This window comes from Castanea sativa, chromosome 5 (assembly GCF_040712315.1).
Source record: "Castanea sativa cultivar Marrone di Chiusa Pesio chromosome 5, ASM4071231v1".
Lineage (NCBI taxonomy): Eukaryota > Viridiplantae > Streptophyta > Magnoliopsida > Fagales > Fagaceae > Castanea > Castanea sativa.
The window spans coordinates 36,447,886-36,466,067 of record NC_134017.1 but is presented as its reverse complement, the minus strand read 5'-3'; the positions used below and the strand labels follow the sequence as shown (position 1 = coordinate 36,466,067).

The 18,182-nt window shown below is 36.7% G+C and overlaps 2 protein-coding genes across 2 annotated transcripts; one reads left to right on the top strand and one right to left on the bottom strand.

The window, feature by feature from the left end:
- Positions 1-749: 749 nt before the first annotated feature.
- On the bottom strand, positions 750-1,226 carry LOC142635121 (uncharacterized). Its single transcript, XM_075809334.1, has one exon. It carries the CDS (start codon positions 1,224-1,226, stop codon positions 750-752), a length of 477 nt encoding a protein of 158 aa, XP_075665449.1.
- A 9,953-nt stretch (positions 1,227-11,179) lies between these two features.
- LOC142635120 (serine/threonine-protein phosphatase 7 long form homolog) lies at positions 11,180-11,740 on the top strand. Its single transcript, XM_075809333.1, has one exon. The coding sequence runs from the start codon at positions 11,180-11,182 to the stop codon at positions 11,738-11,740; it is 561 nt and encodes a 186-aa protein (XP_075665448.1).
- Positions 11,741-18,182: the final 6,442 nt, after the last annotated feature.

The window sequence follows — 18,182 nt, the reverse complement described above, 5'->3', positions numbered from 1 at the left end:
TCGTGCCATACCCAGGCTGAGAAGGGCCATAGTGCTACTAAAGAGTACAAAGGTTGAGGAGGAGAATTCTTCCTGTCTTGATAGGATTGGCAACGGTGGCATGTCTTCACATGTTTAATGCAATCACTTTCCATGGTGAGCCAATAGTATCTGGCTCTCATAATCTTACAGTCCAACAAGGGTACACTGACATGAGCTCTGAGTAAGCCTTTATGCATCTCTTTTATCAAATGATTAGCCTCAGAGGCATCTACACATCGGAGCAAGGTAGAATCGTGGTTCCTTTTGTATAGGACTTCTCCACTCAAGAAAAATTGGCAGGCCATGCGCCAGATAAACTTCTTTTCACTATTCGTTGCACCGAATGGGTATTCATTGTTCTTCATATAAGCCTTGATATCATGGTACCATGGCTTTCCATCGACTTCGACTTTAACACTCATGCATTCTTTGATGTTCATGCAATAGGCTAGAACACCACTGACTTTTATGCGCAATTGCCGCATATCATCTCCTTTTGATAACTTTACCATGCTAGCCAGGGTAGCCAAGGCGTCTACAAACTGGTTGTGTGCTCGGGGTAAATAGGCAAATGTGATGTCTCAGAATTTCGGATTCAAGCGGTTGACACATTTCTAATACAAAATCAACATGGCATCTCGGGCTTGTCATTTTCCTTCCATTTGGGAGATGATCAATAGGGAATCTCCAAAGACGCTCAAGTCATAGGCGCCAAACTCTAGGGCCATTTACAGGCTGACTATGCACGCTTCATATTTTGTGACGTTGTTTGGGCAATCAAAATTCAGCTTAACTAAAATAGGGATTTGCTGGCCCTTGGGGGAAATTAAGACTGCTCCCACTCCATTTTCGGTAGAATTAACAGCTCCATCAAAATAAAGCTTCCAACGCCACGGTTCTCCATTGTCTGGTTCTAGCTCTAGTGCCATGACATCCTCATCAGGGAAGAGGGATTCTGAAAGCTCTAGATCATTCAACGGCTGGTCTGCTAGGTAGTCGGCTATGGCTTGGCACTTGATGGCCTTTCTCATCACAAACACAATGTCGAATTCGGAGAGCAACATTTGCCAACGAGAAATCTTCCCTGTAAGAGTTGGCTTTTCAAAAATGTACTTAATGGGATCCATATGGGAAATGAGCCGCGTGGTGTAGTAAAGCATGTACTGTCGCAATATGTGTGAGGCCCACACTGAGGTGCAACACATCTTTTCAATGGTGATGTGGTTGATCTCACAGTTGGTGAACTTTTTGCTTAAGTAGTAAATCACCCTTTCTTTCTAGTCGGGCTCAACCAATTGGCCTAACATGCAGCCTATGAAGGTTTCTTGTACAGCTAGGTAGAGGATCAATGGATATCCCGACGTCAGGGGAACCAAAATAGGAGGGTTCAACAAATACTACTTGATCTTGTCAAAGGTCACTTGGCACTCATCTATCCATTCTATCTTTGTGTCCTTCTTCAAGAGCTTGAATAGTGGATCACATGTGGCTGTCAATTTCGCTATGAAACAAGCTATATAATTGACCTTTCCTAAGAAACTGCAAATCTATTTCTCGATTTGCAGTGTTGGCATGTCCCGGATGGCTTGGACTTTTGCTCGGTTGACTTTGATTCCATTTTGGCTGACTATAAAGCTGAGCAATTTGCTTGAACTAGCTCCGAAGATGCCGTTGTTAGGGTTTAGTCTCAATCTGTACTTGATAAAGCACTTGAACAGCTTTCTCAAATCTACCAAATGATCCCTGGAAGTGCGGGATATGGCAATCATATCTTCTATGTAGACTTCCATCTCTTGATGCATTATATCACGGAACAAGGTTACCATGGCTCGCTGGTAAGTAGCACTGGCGTTCTTTGAGCCAAACGACATGACATCATACGCATTGGTTCCCCAATGAGTGGTGAATGTTGTCTTAGCTTTGTCTTCCTCAACCATCTTGATATGATTATAACCTCGAGAATCTATCCATAAAGGAGAAGAGCATGTTGGTAGCGGTATTATCGATCAGTGTATCGATATGCGGCAATGGGAAATTGTCCTTAGGGCTAGCCAGGTTCAAATCTCTACAATCAACACACATGCGTACTTTCCCATCTTTCTTAGGCATCGGAACAACGTTGGCGACCCAATCTAAGTAGGCTATCACGGTAAGGAAATCGGCTTTCAACTGTTTTTCTACTTCTTCTTCAATCTTCAAAATGATCTTAGATTTCATCCTTCAAAGGGCTTGCTGCACTAGAGGGCAGTTTGGCTTAACTAGAATTCTATGCACGACAATCTCAGTATCTAACCCTAGCATATCTTGGTAAGACCAAGAGAAGATTTTCCCAAATTCCTTGAGTAGCGCTATAAGCTCATGTTTCAAGTCTTGAAAAGGAAAGAGATCATTATGATAGTGTGTATGTGAGTGTTGGACACTCTCTCATTCTCCCTTGAACAAAAACTAATTGAGAGACCACACATCTTGGGCGTAAAGTGGAATTGGAGTGAAGATTAAAAGTATTCCTTATGCCTTGCTAGCTTCACTTCGAGGTTGGAAAGCTATGTTGGTCGTACCCCTCCATCCAAGGCTCTTATCCAAAACACTCGAAAAGTGTGGGTGAAGAAAGGTACTCATGCATAATTATTCCTTATGCCTGTGCATTGATTCTTTCGATGTTTAGGGGTCATAGGTTCATGCATCATGTCATGCAAAATCTTCTTGTGTCATTGCTTCCGATTCATAGCATGTTTCTTTTGCTAGTTGCATTTTGTTCTTGTTTTTGTTGATCTTACTTTTGTTGTTATGGTTTTGAGTGTGTTGAAAAATTCAAAATCACATAAGAAATTGAAAAATCTCCACAAATTTTGATTGCTTGTTTTGTGTGTATCACATGTGAGTTTGGCCTAGTACCTTCGTACTAATGGCGTAGTGCATTTACGAGTTTAGTTTGTTTTGTATGCACATCTATCTTTGTGGGACAAATCTTGAAATCTATGTGTGATTGTTGTAAATCGATCTTCAAGCTTGTCATGAATAATTAGTCAATAGTCTTGTTGGTCTTGATACATGCATAGACTTGTACCTATATCTTTTTCCACGTTTTCATATTTTTGCTTAAAGAGCTCATCAAATGTAAATCTCAAAATGAAAAGAGATATTGAGCTGCAAAAGTCGTCGCACATACTAGTATTTGACTAGGAAAAAGGGAAAACGACTTGTATTAAAATGTATGGTTCCTCAAAAAGCCAAAAGCTCACTCAGAAAGTTGAAATATCAAAAATTTCAGGCATTGATCTCAAAATGAGATGTATTTTGTTCAAAAATGATTAAATGTTATGATTTGTAAAGAATTCAAATGAAAAGTTTCAAAGAAATGTAATCATTTTCTTGTGGAAGATTATATATGTTCATTTTTGTAATTGAGATAGTCCACTTGACTTAGTACTAGTTGTGTATGACTTGATTGAATTGATCATTGAAGCTTCACTCTAGACTAAGGACTATTCCACATTTGATACTCACACACAACGCACAAGACTTTGTTCAATGAATGCTTATTTCATTTGTGTGATTGTACATGATCAAATGTGATGTGTATGCTCAATTGCTTGCCGATCAAACCCAAAAAGATTTTTGAGTACTTTATATGTTTTTGAAAGTGTTTTTATACTTTCGTGCTTTAATTTTTTTGTTCAAAATACATTTTTGTGTTGTTCTTCAAAATCTGGTTCAAAGACATTTTCGCAAGAAGCTCGTGACTAAGAGCTTCCCATGAAAAGAGTTTAAGAGAAATCTGAAAATCTCATTCTCATACAGAGAATATCGTGACTGTATCGTGACTATTTCGCGACCAAGCACTTCTCGTGAAATGATTTTTAGGCAAAAACTAGAAAACACATATTTCAGACAGAGACTTTCGCGACTGTCTCGCGACTATTTCGTGACTAAAAGCTTCCCACGAAAGTGTTTGTGCTTCAGTGGTATTTTTCGCGAGTAATTTCACGACTGTCTAACCCGCGAAAAACGCGTGTTTTCAGTTTTATAAGGCTGATGTGATTGAGTTTTTTTAAAAACACTCTTAAGTTCACTCCCTTTGCCTCACTCGAATCACTCTCAACCCAAAACTAATTTTTCACACAAAACCCACAAATTTCAAGTCCAAATCTTTGCAAAATCTTTTCAAAGGTATGTTTCTTAACATTCTTTTAAGCTTTTCATTCTAGATTATGCAGAATTTTTGTTAGGGTTCTTGAATTGGGGATTTTTGAAAAAAGGGTTGGAAAATATGATTTTTAGGAAAAAAAATTTCAAAATTTTGATTGGGATGAGTCCTATTTGGTTTGTGTGTATCTGTGTTGGCCCCTTGTGGCATTTTACTCTTGTATTTAAGCAGATTTCTTTGTGTTCATGCATTGTCCATACATGTAGAACAATGTTGCATGCTAAGTGTTTGAAAAAAAGTTCAAGTGACATTTTTGTGTTGAATTGGACTCAAATGAGTTCCAATGTTTGGGTTTACCCTTGATTGAACATGCTTGACATGTTTTGATCATTGGGTGTGTATTTTACACACTTTGCTCAATTTATGCCTCAATGCCATGCCATGCATCACCTAGGCACACACTAGGCACACTTCTTGCATCACCTCATGCACACACATGCACAGTTGATATATTCTTGCATTTTGCTTGTGTTTACATGGTTTAGATCTTAAATCATGTAATTTTAACACTGTTATGTTTTGTTTTAAGTATTTGTGCTTCTTTTTTTTTTTACTAACTTGACACTAATCAAGTTTGTGTTCTTGTCTTTGTGTTTCTGCATTCTCTTTGTGTGATTTGTGTCTGTTTATGCAGATGTCACCCTTCAAGAAATCAGTTGTAAAAGGGGGAAGTAGCAAAGGAAAAGAACCTGTGATAGATCTTGACAGTTTTACCCCGAAGCCAAAGAGGACCAGGTCTTTAATAGGGCTTTATGATGTTGACAAGTTCAAGTCATACGCCGCATCTTAAGATTATGAGAAATATTTCAAAGATGCCCCCTTGTTGGTTGAAAGGGCAGTTGGCCAAGCCTCTCTCCTCGATACGAGCATTCCAAAATGGTGTGCTACCAAGGATTGGAATTTCCTTCTATTAAGCTTTGATGAACCATACAAGAATATGGTGAAGGAATTCTATGCGAATGCCATTGCTGAGGGAGATGAGATGAAATGTTGGGTTAGAGGAAAGAATTTCACAGTAACACCCACTTATCTTGCTAATTCTACGTATCAACCAGCCTATGTTTCCGAAGCCTCCGGTATACGATGAGTTAGATCCCGAGCAGGATTTTCTTCAGGAAACTCTAGGGAAGAACTTGAAATTCTCTTCCAATGGAAAAGTGGTGAGTGTTGCATCACTATCACTCGAATTGAGGCTGCTCACATCAATCATGTTCCACAACTTCTATCCTCTCTCAAGTACCGGTTACATGAATATTGATCGGGCCTTATTTCTCCATGACCTGGTCAATGATGAAGAGATTGATATTTGCTCTCATATCTTCCACGTCTTACACAAAACAGTCGAGAGGACTGCCTTGAGGAACTTCCTTCCCTTCAGTTGCCTTATCTCAAAAATTCTGAAGCTGAAAGGTGTCCACTCGTTGGAAGATGAGAGCCCATACCCACGACCTAATCCAATCAATACTCATTCTCTTAATGCCAGCATTAATCACACCCGGACGGCAACCAAGCAAGAGAGTGATGCTCCTCATGCTAGTTCAAGCTCTAGCTCTTATGCTCTTGATGAAAAGTTAGACATCATTATGTCATCCATTCAAGACATCAGCACTAAGCTATCCGGACTTGCATCTATCATGCACTTTCAACACATTCGCTTCGACACGAAGTTCATTTCTCTCCAAACCCAATTGGATCAAATTCAAAGGAAGTTAGAGGAAGATGAAGACTAACTCCTTTGGCCATTCCTGTCAAAAAGGGGGAGAAAATTTTGAGGGGGAGTTGCACATTTTGAGGGGGAGCATAGCGCAGCATATGCACTTCATAGACATATTGGTTAATTTTTGGTGGTTTAGTTGTTTACTTTCTTTTGCCATAGTCTAGAACGCTTTTATTTACATTGCTTTCTTTTAAAGCTTTAAGTACTTTGGTTAAATTTCAGTTTAATATGCAATACTTTGTGTTTATCTCATTGCTTTGTAGCTTTTTTTTGTTGTTGTACTTTTAGTTTATCTTGAGTACTACACACTTGTGCCCTTGTTGAATCTTGTATCCTCAATGCAAATACTTTGATATTTTGCATTGGCTGTGTGTTTTGGACATGCAATTGATTTTTGCTTTTCACTTAATTGCATTGTGTGTCCGGATGATCATTTACTAGTTAAATGATCATTGTATTCGTTCTTTAATGACTATTCTTGTATGATCAAGTTATGCTTCATAGTTTATATCTTGTCTTTTACCTTGATCGCATTATACTTGCTCCTATACGTTCCTTGTATTCAACTTGTCATGAGCTTAATGAAAGTTTTGTTTGTGTTTCAAGATACAGGTTTATTCGTGCAAATGCTTCACAGCTTCTAAATTAGGTGTAAATGAGTTTTTCCATTGTTTCCAAACTCTTGTTTAAGTCTAGAGTCTGTTATAGGGTGTTTTGTCACAGAATAGCCAAAGGGGGAGATTGTAAAGTTGTAATTTACAACTATTTTGTGTTGGCTTTAATTCCATACCAAATTTGATTGTATTTTGTTGAATCTTTTGTACCTTGTTTAAGTGGGATTTATTTGTAAGTGTTGTGTATGAGAGAGAGAGAGAGAGTGTGAAGACTTAAGGCATCTATTGAAGACAAAAGGAGTTTTCCCGGGTAGCTCGCGACTAGCCATCCTGTGAAGTAATGCATGTGCCCAGCACATGACTGGAATGCGAAGAGTCATGACAGATGGTGATAGCTGGATACCACACCCATACTGAGTGTCCAGTGAGGTTTTGGTGCTGCTGGGAAGCATTGGAAGAAGCCAAGCTTTGGCGGATGCAATCGGGCGCATTGCAGGATCCGGAAACCTAGACAAGACACGGTTTTGAGAAGCCTTGTTGGAGTAGGAGCTTGGAGGGCTTAGGTGCACTAGGTAGATTAGGCTTGGAAGGTCTCTTGCTATTCATATATCCCAACTTATTGTCTAGTGGATCGATTTACAGCTTGGAGGGTGGCGAAGAGGTTTTTTGCCGAGTTCTTCGGTTTCCTCTTCGATAACACATCGGCGTGTTATCTTGTGTTTGCATCTCTCTTCCCTATTCTTTTAGCTTTCATTTTACTACTGTGATTTGTTGAATATGGCTTAGAGTAGTTGCATTGTTTGTTCGCTCGCATTTACTCTATTATGCACTTAGTCTAAGTTAGAGTAAAATCAACCGAGCCGTATTTTTTTTAATTTAGGGTCTAAACAGCTCTTGTGTTTTTAACACAAATCCAAGCTTTCAATATTGAATGCTAAGAAAAGGCTTAAGGAGTTCCAATTCTATATAATTTTATGAAAATGTTTTATGTTTTTAAAATGAATTGGAATTCTTGGATATAGAGATTAAATATTAATCTCATATGGATATGATCCACAAGTCCTTGTTAGAATCATTTGATCAATTCAAATTGTTTTTTAAAATAATTTCATTTTATATTGTCTGAATTGATGAATGAGTTCTACGCAAAGGAAGATATCCTAAAAGCTAAGGCAAGGATCAATATGATTTAATTCAAATTCTTAGCCTGGACCGAAAGGTAAGGGTGGTAAGAAGATGAATTAAACTACCGAGCAGTTGGACAAGCTAGTTGCCCTTGTAGTTGCCAAAAGGAAATTAGACTCAAAAGTATAACCAAAAGGAAAGTGTTTCTGTTTTGGTAAAGCTAAACGTTGTCCATGATTGTTTTCTAGATGGAAATTTACATATTTTAATTTTTAAAGAGAAAGTTTCATCCTTTGGTATTGTATGTTTTGACACTTATGTCTAGATCTTATTAATCTAAATGATATTCAAGATTGGTGAAAGATGGGGCTCTTAGAACCATTATATTGATATATTCTCAATCTATGAATTTTATTTAGAGGATAATATGATCTAGGACTCCTTTTTGTAAAGGAATAAAGATCCAGTGACTTCTTTAAGTCAATGCATACATAAAGGAGGAATATGACTCTTTTAAAGGTAGATTGTTCTAGAAGAAAAATGTCAGAATTTGTTGTAAGATAACTATAAAATACATTTAGAAATGAGATGGTTGTATTCAATAGACCACAAGACATTATTCTGTAGATAACTATTACACCGGTACAATATCGTAGTGGGAGGATTATCAATTACCAAATAAATTCATAGTTTTGGGATAAACTTTTGAAGTCATTCCATAAAGATATGAATTTGAATCTCGGTCCTACGTAAAGGCAATAGATGATTTGAATATAGATTACCAAGGTTATGTGAAGAGAATTAGATTCTATTTTAAAGTCTAGAACTTGTAGAGGCGCCTAATGGCATTAAACCTATTGTTTTCAAATAGATCTACAAGTAAATGAGATTGATAGATTTGAAGGTGCAAACCTTCAAAGTCAAGACTACTGGTGAAAAGATTTATTCAGAAAGAAATGGTTCGACTATGAAAAGATTTTTTCACCAATAGTCAAGTTTGACTCTATCTAGATTCTCTTATTCATTATATTTCATTTGGATAAAATATGGCAATGGATATCAAGGAAGCTTCTTTTAGTAGCAATCTTGAGGAAGACATCTATATGATGTAACTAGACTTGATCATAGCAAAGAACCAGTAGTGTTTAGTAAGCAAGTTGCTTAAAGTCCATTTAAGGACTAAAGCAAGCATCTAATTCATAAAATATTATCTTTGATCAAGCAATCAAATTACTTGATTTTGATCAAGTATTAAAAGGCCTTATGTGTGTAAAAGCTATATAGAATAATAAATTTCTTAATGCATATTGATGACATTCTAATCATTTAGAATGATGTAGAGTTATTGTCATCAATAGAGTTTTTTGTTGTCTAATCTAGTTTGATATAAAGTACTTGGGAAAGACTGATTACATCCTAAGAATTTAAACTTTGTTAAAATTCAGAAATTAGGATGTTAGGTCTATCTCAAACTTCTTAAATATATTAAATTTTAGCCAAGTATAGCATGTAATACTTCAAGAAAGGATTCTTTCCTTTTAAGTTTGAAGTTTCTTTATATAGGACTGTAGTCCTAAGACATATAAAAGGAAAAACATGTTAAGACGGTTCCTTATACCATATCAATAGGAAGTCTTTATGCTAAGCTATATACTAGGCTAAATATCTATTTTGCGGTGGGCATGGTAAGCAAATATCAATTGAATCTAAGATCACTTAATTTAGTGGGAGTAAAGCATATACTCAAATATCTTAAGAGAATGAGGAATTATATGCTTGTCCACCAACGTGAGGATTAGATGGTTACTGGTTGTACAAATACTGACTTGTAGTTTGATTGTGATTCATGAAGTTGGACTTCAAGATATGTGTTCATCCTAGGTGGTGATGATACACATTAAGCGTAAGTATTGTCAAAGAGATATGATTACATGATTTGTAGTAGTAGAAAAGATAATTTATGCAAGAAATCTGGCTGAAACTTGTTTCCAAACCTTGCCTTAGAGTGATTATGAATTACTCTAAAAAGAAATAAGTGACGGATATATGATAAATTGTCTTTGAGGACAAGTTGGAGATTGTTAAGGTTTCTGTCCTAAAATCCAATTTATTGGCATGTCATCAATAATTAAATTGTTTAATTATATGAGACTATTTATAAATGAACTTATAGGACATTGTCATAGTCCATGAGATACATTGTATGTGATTTATGTGAAAAGTCACAGAATATGTAAATCATAAGTTCCTTGTAAACTCAAAATGTAATTTGTAGTCGGTGATGAAATTGGGCGTTTCATCTGTGAAGACTATAACACATCAACTAAAATGATTTTTCTTAATCATGGAAGTGGAGACTTCTAGTTGATGTGTCTTAAGAGTTAAGACATATTAAACTGGACTGCTGTGAGATTAATTATTCAATTAACAATTGTCACCTGAATAATTAATCTCATGACTTCTAATTTCATAGACTCTCAATCCTGAGAGGGTAGTGGACCAGATCATGAAATGTAGGTTACTTTGATATATCAGAAGTGAGATCTAATATTCATGGTCAAAACCTCAGTATGTTGGATAACCACACGTAGTGTTGAGGGAACACATATTCTCAAGATGGAATCCATAATCTCTTTTTATAGAAACACAAAATATCCCCTTAAGATAAGTTTAATGGGAAATGGTTATTCAGGGTGCCCACTTTAGTAAGGAGTTACTAAAACTTATTATGACTAAATGTGAATAACTAAAAGATTAAACCAGGTACTCAAAGATAAAATAGTTGTTTACAAAGTGACAGATTATTATGACTTTGTTCACTATGGATATTTCATGGAGGGGTCAAATGATATCATTAGAGTCTTGGGATATAATTTATTAATAAGGCCTAGAGTACAATTATATTTATATAGTGGTATTAAATATAATTAATGATAACTTTGAACTTGTCAAGAGTTGATAGAAAATCCCAAGGCCCATTGGGTCTAATGTCTTATTGGTCCCTTTTGGTCCCACTCCAAGCCACACACTAATATCCAATTGAAAAGGCCCAATAGGCCAGCCCAATTAGATAATCAGTTAGTTATAAAGGGAGAAACATATAGATTTTTTTTATTAGAAATAAAGGAGAGGCATCATTGAAAAATGGTGTGTATGTATGAGTGAGGCCACTAAATTATTCTCCTTTGGAAACTGATTGAGAGACCACACTTCTTGGGCGTAAAGTGGAATTTGAGTGAAGATTAAAAGTGTTCCCAAGTACTTCTAATCTTTTGTTTTGAATTTCACCACATCAAGGTATGCTATCTTGTTCTTAAATTCTAAAATTTACATAGTGCATGTTATCAATCATGAATGAAATAGATCCATGTTTGTTGCTTTCGCTGTGTGTTTTGTATGAGATACAAAACTAGATTTTCCAACAGTGAGCTAGACCCACGGATTGCCTGTTACATAACTGAGGTGGATTTCGAAGGGTTATTCAAGGTTCCAAACATGGAAGTTGATCACACCCTCATCACAACACTAGTAGAGCGTTGGCGTCTAGAGACGCACACGTTCCACTTACCACATATAGAGATGGTTATCACCTTACAAGATATTGAGGTGATGCTAGGGGGTCCTATTGATGGGTTGCCCATGATTAGAAGTGTCAAGCTAGATTGGTTTAGGTTGTGTCATGATTTACTAGGTCATCGTTCTCCAGACGCGATACCGCATCCCCATAAAAACAAGTCTATCCTAGCTGGGGCGGGGATAAGAGTTAGCTGGCTAAAGCCACTGTTTAGAGGCCCCTTAGCTGCGGATGCTACTGATGAGGTAGTGCAGCAACATGCGCGCTATCATATACTCGTGTGGTTTGGGTCCATTCTATTTATGGACAAGTCGGCAGACCTGGTGTTGGTGATGCTTCTACAGTTCCTAAACCCAATAAGCGACACGAGGAGGTACAGTTGGGGTAGTGGAGCATTAGCCTGGCTGTACAGGCACCTTTGCAAGGCATCGGAGATGAAGGCGATGCAGATTAGAGGAGCACTTATGTTGGTGCAGCTGTAGGCGTATTCGAGGTTCCCACTGATATGCCCTGTTACGAGGCCGCCACAACCGCCAATGGAGGTAGGTCCCCTCGCCAATCGGTATGTTATTTGATTCCTTTGATACAATTGTCATGTTGCTTGTCATTCACCATGCATGTGGCTATAATTGACTTTAATAATAAATCCATTTTGGCACTAATCTCGTTTAGCACATGATAGGTTTTGATTGACATATGATCTTCTTTATTATGTGAAAAATATATTATAATTTTTTGAGGTATATAATAAGAAACTCCTGCAGTGTTTATAAACCCTAGCTGTGTTCTAGAACCATTTGTCCTTGTGAGTTTGTGATTAGAACCAAACCCTATACTTTGAGATTTCCAACACCATGCTTGATCGACTAAGCACACTTTGGAGCCAGACATTTCACATTTTTTCCACTTTTTTATCACTTTAATCAAGCACTAGGAGCTATTTTTAAGTATTATACAGTATACATAAAGAAATTCAAGTATACTTTAGGTGGGATTTGAGATAGATTCTGTAACCCAAGGCCTCGACCAAAGCCCAACCATGATTTTGAAATTTTAACTACAAGCTTTGTACTTTACCACTTTGGCTGTTCTCTTAAGTAAGGTTAATTTGTAAAAAGTTAACAACCTAGCTACACTTAACAACTTAGGCTCTTATTAATAATAGTATTCTTGTTTGGACTAGGATATTGATTAAACTAGTCAAGTAAGAACTTTAGTTTCATTTTTCATTATTTTTCATACAAGTGAAAAATTCCAAGAAGAGAAGAAAAAAGAGAATGAGGAGGATTTGAACAAGAAAGTTAACTTCATGAAATTATAATATTCGGGTTGATTGTACAACCTATTGAACTCATTTTCTATAATTTAATTAGGCTAGGCAGCTGATTTTTTTATGCTGTGTTTAAGTCTGTTCCTCTTTGGTCACTAAGGCTACTTCACAATATAGTCTGCTAGTAATTTAAGTTAGTATAGAGAGTTAAATCAATTCTTTAAATTTTTCTAGAATAAAATTTAAGTACAGTTTTGTAAGTGTTAAGTCAATTATGTAGCACAAATAGTGCTTTTTACTCTTATCGACAATTAAATTCAACTATGTGATTATTTTAATCATACACCTCATTAGTCATTAATGCAAATTTGAATAATTTGCTAAGAAAACTTAATGTACTATATTGATCTAATTAAGAGATTATACTTAATTTTTGTCCATTATGTCATAGTGAGACCTAACCTACATAGTATGGATTGTTGAAACTAGGCTGCAAAGCCTGCATGCACATCAAGTGGAAAACAAATTAGACTTGGTCACTACAAGAAATCTGGGTTTAGGCGACGTTTGTAAAACGTCACTAAAACCCCAAAAAACGTCACTATAGACACAAATGGTCTACAACGACGTTTTCTTTTGCGACGTTCAAAAACGTCGCTATAGAGCAGTCACTATAGCTCTATTGCGACATTTTGCAAAACGTCGCTATATGTGACTCTTTAGTGGCGTACAAAAACTTTTAGTGACGTTTTCTAAAACGTCACTAAATAATATAACATTTTCGTATATAATGGTGGAAAATAGATTTAGCAACATTTTTAAAATGCCGCAAATAATAACACTAATAGTTTACAAACATCACAAAAGCATTTGTCCTCTTGCTTTTTTTTTTTGGTAAAAAATCCTCATCTAATGGAAGAATCTCCTTGTAGACATTAGTGGGTAGTGGGTTCTTTTTAAAAATTAATTTCAAGCTAGCTAAACCACAAAACCAATAACAAAAAAAAAAATTGAAATCTACCAACTATAGAAAAATTAATAGTAGAAATAAAAGAAATACAAGATTTACAAACTTGTACATAAACTTACAATCATTTGGCCCTTGATCCTCAGGTCCTTTTGCTCAAAAAGCCAAATCTGAATAAAAGCTTTATGTACGAATTTCCAACGAAAAAAAAAAAAAGCACAAATTAGCACAAAAACTCCATGACCCATTAAAGAAAAGCCAAATCAAAGCAAACTCATAAGTCAAAAACAAGGGCTTACACTCTAAAGAAACTTGAACAACAAAAACTTTCCAACCAAAATAGAAAAAAGAGCAAAAATTAGCACAAAAACTCCATGACCATCAAAGAAAAACCAGATCAAAGCAAACTCATAAGCTAAAAACAAAGACTTACACTTTAAAGCAACGGTGGGTCAGCGGTGGCTTGGGGTTGCTACAGCAGTGGCTAGGGGTGGCAAGGGAGGAGAGAAGATGTGTGGCGGCTTGAGGGAGAATAGGTGTGGCTGCTTTGGAATGGGAGAGGAGAGACTATAGAACTAAGAGAACTGAGAGTGTGGGGCACGAAGTGAACAAAAGGAAAAGAAAGAAAAACAAAAGAAGGGAAGTGGGAGTGTGGGACACGGTGAACAAAAGAAAAGAAAGAAAAACAAAGTTAAAAAAAAAAGGGGGGGGAAAAAGTGTGGGAAATGAATGAGTTTGTGTGGAAAATTCAAAAAATGGGGGCAAAAGTTTTTTTCTTGGGAAAAGTTTGTGTGGAAAAGTCAAAAATGGAGGCAAGAGTTTTTTTTCTTTTTCTGGCAAAAGTTTGTGCGGAACCGGTAGTGTTCTTTAATACCTATAGCGACGTTTTCTTAAAACGTCGCTATAAACTAGAAAAATGCTACTAAAACTATCCTTATTGTGGCGTTTTCAAAAACGTCGCTATTGTTTTGAGTTATAGCGACGTTTTTTTGAAAATGTCGCTAAACACTCACTCTTTAGCAGCGTTTTTCAAAAACGTCACAGTATACCACTTATAGCGGCGAATTTAAAAACCAAGCTGAATAGCATATATAGTTGACCTCGATTGAGTCAAACGCAAGCTCAGCCACTGCAAATAGTGTAACAATTTGTTGGGATTGTCTAGAGGTACCACATTGTGAATCACTCACGCATAAAATCACGCTGATCATTAATTTACATGTCTCATATACTCAATACTAAAAATGGCATGGGCTCCTTTATCACTAAGCATGTATAGAATCTGCATTCCTTCAGCTTTACTCAAATTTAGCTTCTTGTACGTTATTTCATTTCAACAGGGTTGTTTTCGCATGTGAGCAAACATGGCACACCTGCCACAGAATTCTGATAGATTAAAGCAGAGAAAAAAAAAACATTTCACATTTTTAGTGGTGATGAATCAGAAAGTGATAGAATAGACAAAAAAATGTTCAAAGATGTATAGGGCCCTGCTAGCACTTGTCAGCAAAAACTTGTTACAACATGACAATAAGCAAGACAAAAATTTCATTATCCTTCTTTTTCACATCTATTAAGATTACATGGTGTAGTTGGTGTTTATAAAAGAGGTGTAAATAGTGGGTTCACGTGAAAGTGGTCTTGCTCCAATCACAACTTACTACGCCAACACTAGTGAAAAAAGATTGTAAATTTTTTTGTGTCCCTAGCTTTACAAACTTATAAATCTTGGTAACCCAACTCTGTCAGATTTGACTCGCATGTAGTACACTAGACCATGGTACACCAGACCAGATAGCTCCAATATCAGTTTCATATTTATGGCAACATCCTAATTCACTTTTCCCCCCTATCATATCAAAATTAATCTCTTATCAGTTTTGAAGGCATAAAATTTGGAGAGAATTGACAAGACTGAACTAAAAATTATTTGTTTGCAACACTTCATCAATTGTTACTAAAGATCCATCCAAATTTTAAGCCTTGCAAAGGATTTAGGTATTTCCTTACTTAGTTCTAATAAGTATTTTCCACCGAAAAAGTAAAAGCTAATTTTTGGCTTCATTTTTGCTAAGCATTTTACTCTTATGGCAGCATTGTTGTTTGATATTAACTAATGAGCATTGTCTGAAATTGTATGTTTACAAGATGGAAGGGGCCAAAGAGCATGATAAAGCATGCCACACATGTGCTAGCTGCGTATCGTGCATCACTGTCAAGTATACGGGCACACCAGGTATTCTACCGCTTCATGTCATGAGGATATAATTCTCCCTAGTTTTGTTTTTCACTTGGTAGGGTTGTCAACTACTACATATATATAGTTAATAATGTAACTTTGGTCAATTAGACCATATATATACAAGGAAGTAATTACGAACATTTCACGAACATTAGACGGTCAGTCAATATAAAGTACCTTGATTAGTAATTTTACATTGATGTTTGTGGTTTTGATTCCACACATATTTAGCTGTGAACCCTTAAAATTTCTCCCTCCATTTCAGCTAGTGCAACCAATAGTATATGGGTGCATCTTACCATGTCAAATCCAATAAGAGGTTGAAATAGGTCAAGAATGTTATAGGATTTTTAGTGAAGTGGTTCTTCAATGGTCTTCTACATTTTTGCTCAGATTGAAGATTGCCACAAATAAGTACGGATTTAATTTGTTTTTTTGTTGACCATTTATTCAGGTTGTCTGGGAGCCGTATAGGGATGTCCTAGACTCTTTGCCCCCATATTGCACCGCTGGCCAACATATATGGACAGCCATTGTGCCATGGATATATTTTTGGATAGTTGAGGATTATCATCCAGAACGTGTATTTCGTAAGGTTGGGATGAAGCAAGCGCCACTGGATCTTGTGGATACATCGGTTGATCTCCACAGAATATCCCTCCAAGGTAAAGTAGAGAGGGATTGGGTGCAAGAACATGCTGTCTACATTGACCGATGGGCCCATAGAGGGGAACTTCTTGCTGACGCACAGACATTGGATGGGGAAACGACGTACCTTGCTGCTTACATAGAGTTGTACCGAAGGATGACCAAACGGTACATTACACGAGAGTCGGCGTATTGGGAAATCCTAGTAAGGCAACAATTCGATGCTTCTTTTATGGATTGACAATATATGTGTGTTGCTACATGCATTCATTTCAATTAAGTTTTATGGAGCCATTGCATCAATATTTTGACATTCATTCTAGAGAACATTTCATTTCTTGCCACTAGATATGCATTTTTCACAACCAATATGTATTGGTGTGCCATTTCAATAGTAGCGCTATATATGAATAAGCTCATCATGCATTGTTAAGACATATGTGGTTCACTTGATAAGAACATATGTCATTCTTTTATGTAATTAGCTAATCCTTTGACAAAACGTACTTTACTTGTTATTGGGTAGATCTAGGATGTTTTTAATACTTCAAGAAACAAGGTTTCAAGATCAAGTGTTAAAGCCATGCAAGTCTGTCAAAGAAACAAGTTGAGAAGTGCTTATCATTAAATCTCGACAGCTGGCTTGACAGCTACATCTATCGAGCTTTAAGAAGCTGTTCTAGCCCCGTGGCTTGATAGCTGCTCAATAGCACTTCGACACCTCTATCTATCGAGGTTTAAGGAAAACGGATTTTCAAATCTATTTTGATTCCAATCCGTGGATATGTCTTTGGGCCTTCTTTTCTCACAACCCTAGACATATAAAAGGATTATTTTAAGGACCGTAAAAGTAGACACAAGTTGCACAAGCATTGAGCAAAGTCTGTTCAAGCAATTTGTGACCGGAGACAAAGCTTGCCCTAGTTCATCTCTTTGTGAAGAAGCTGCTGTGTCTTTGCACCGTAGGGTTTTGTAACTAAACATCTTCTTATTCTTCATTGTGAGGATAAAGTGAAGAACTTTGCAGCCAACATCTTTCTCAAGTTGGTGATTGAAGTCGTGTACTGGGATCCGTGCAATTGGTTAGTCACGTACTGGGAGCCGTGCATTGAAAATGAGAGATTGTCACTACAGAACAAGTCTAATTGGGTATTGGGGTAAAGGTTCAATTGTATGTTGGTATAAGGTACTGAGATTCCTTTACTTGTAACCGCTTGTTGTGATAATAGTGGATTCTCGAGAGTGGTGACCTTAAAATCACCCGGTGGGGTTTTTGTCTTGGAAGTTTTCCCCATTCGTAAACAAATCACCATGTCAATTTATTTTCCACTGCACTTTAGTTTATTGGTGATTTGTTTGTGCTACCATATGTTTGCTTGTTTAATTGGTTAATTAATTAAACTTGGCTAATTAATCAACTTAATCCATCACAATGGGTCAATACGTTTTTGGCCTATCAAGTGGTATCAGAGCAGGCACACTCTGATTAGGGTTTAATCCTTGTGTGTGATCCATTGACCCCTGTTTGTCATGAATAGAGGACAATCTCTTATTATCCCTCCTTTATTTGAAGGGACTAACTATGCATACTGGAAAGTACGCATGAGAACTTTTTTGCAGTCTCTAAATGAAAAGGTGTGGCAAGCTGTAGAGATTAGTTGGACCAAGCCAAAGGAAGCGCCGGCTGATTGGGATGAGGCAAAGATCAAGGCGGCAAACTTCAACAGCAGGGCATTGAATGCGTTGTTCAGTACAGTCACAAATGAGGAATTCAAGAAGATATCCTCCACTGAAACT

What these genes read in the sequence shown, in the direction of transcription:
- LOC142635121 (XM_075809334.1), bottom strand. Translation starts at nt 1,226, where the DNA reads ATGTGTTGCACCTCAGTGTGGGCCTCACACATATTGCGACAGTACATG.
- LOC142635120 (XM_075809333.1), top strand. Translation starts at nt 11,180, where the DNA reads ATGGAAGTTGATCACACCCTCATCACAACACTAGTAGAGCGTTGGCGT.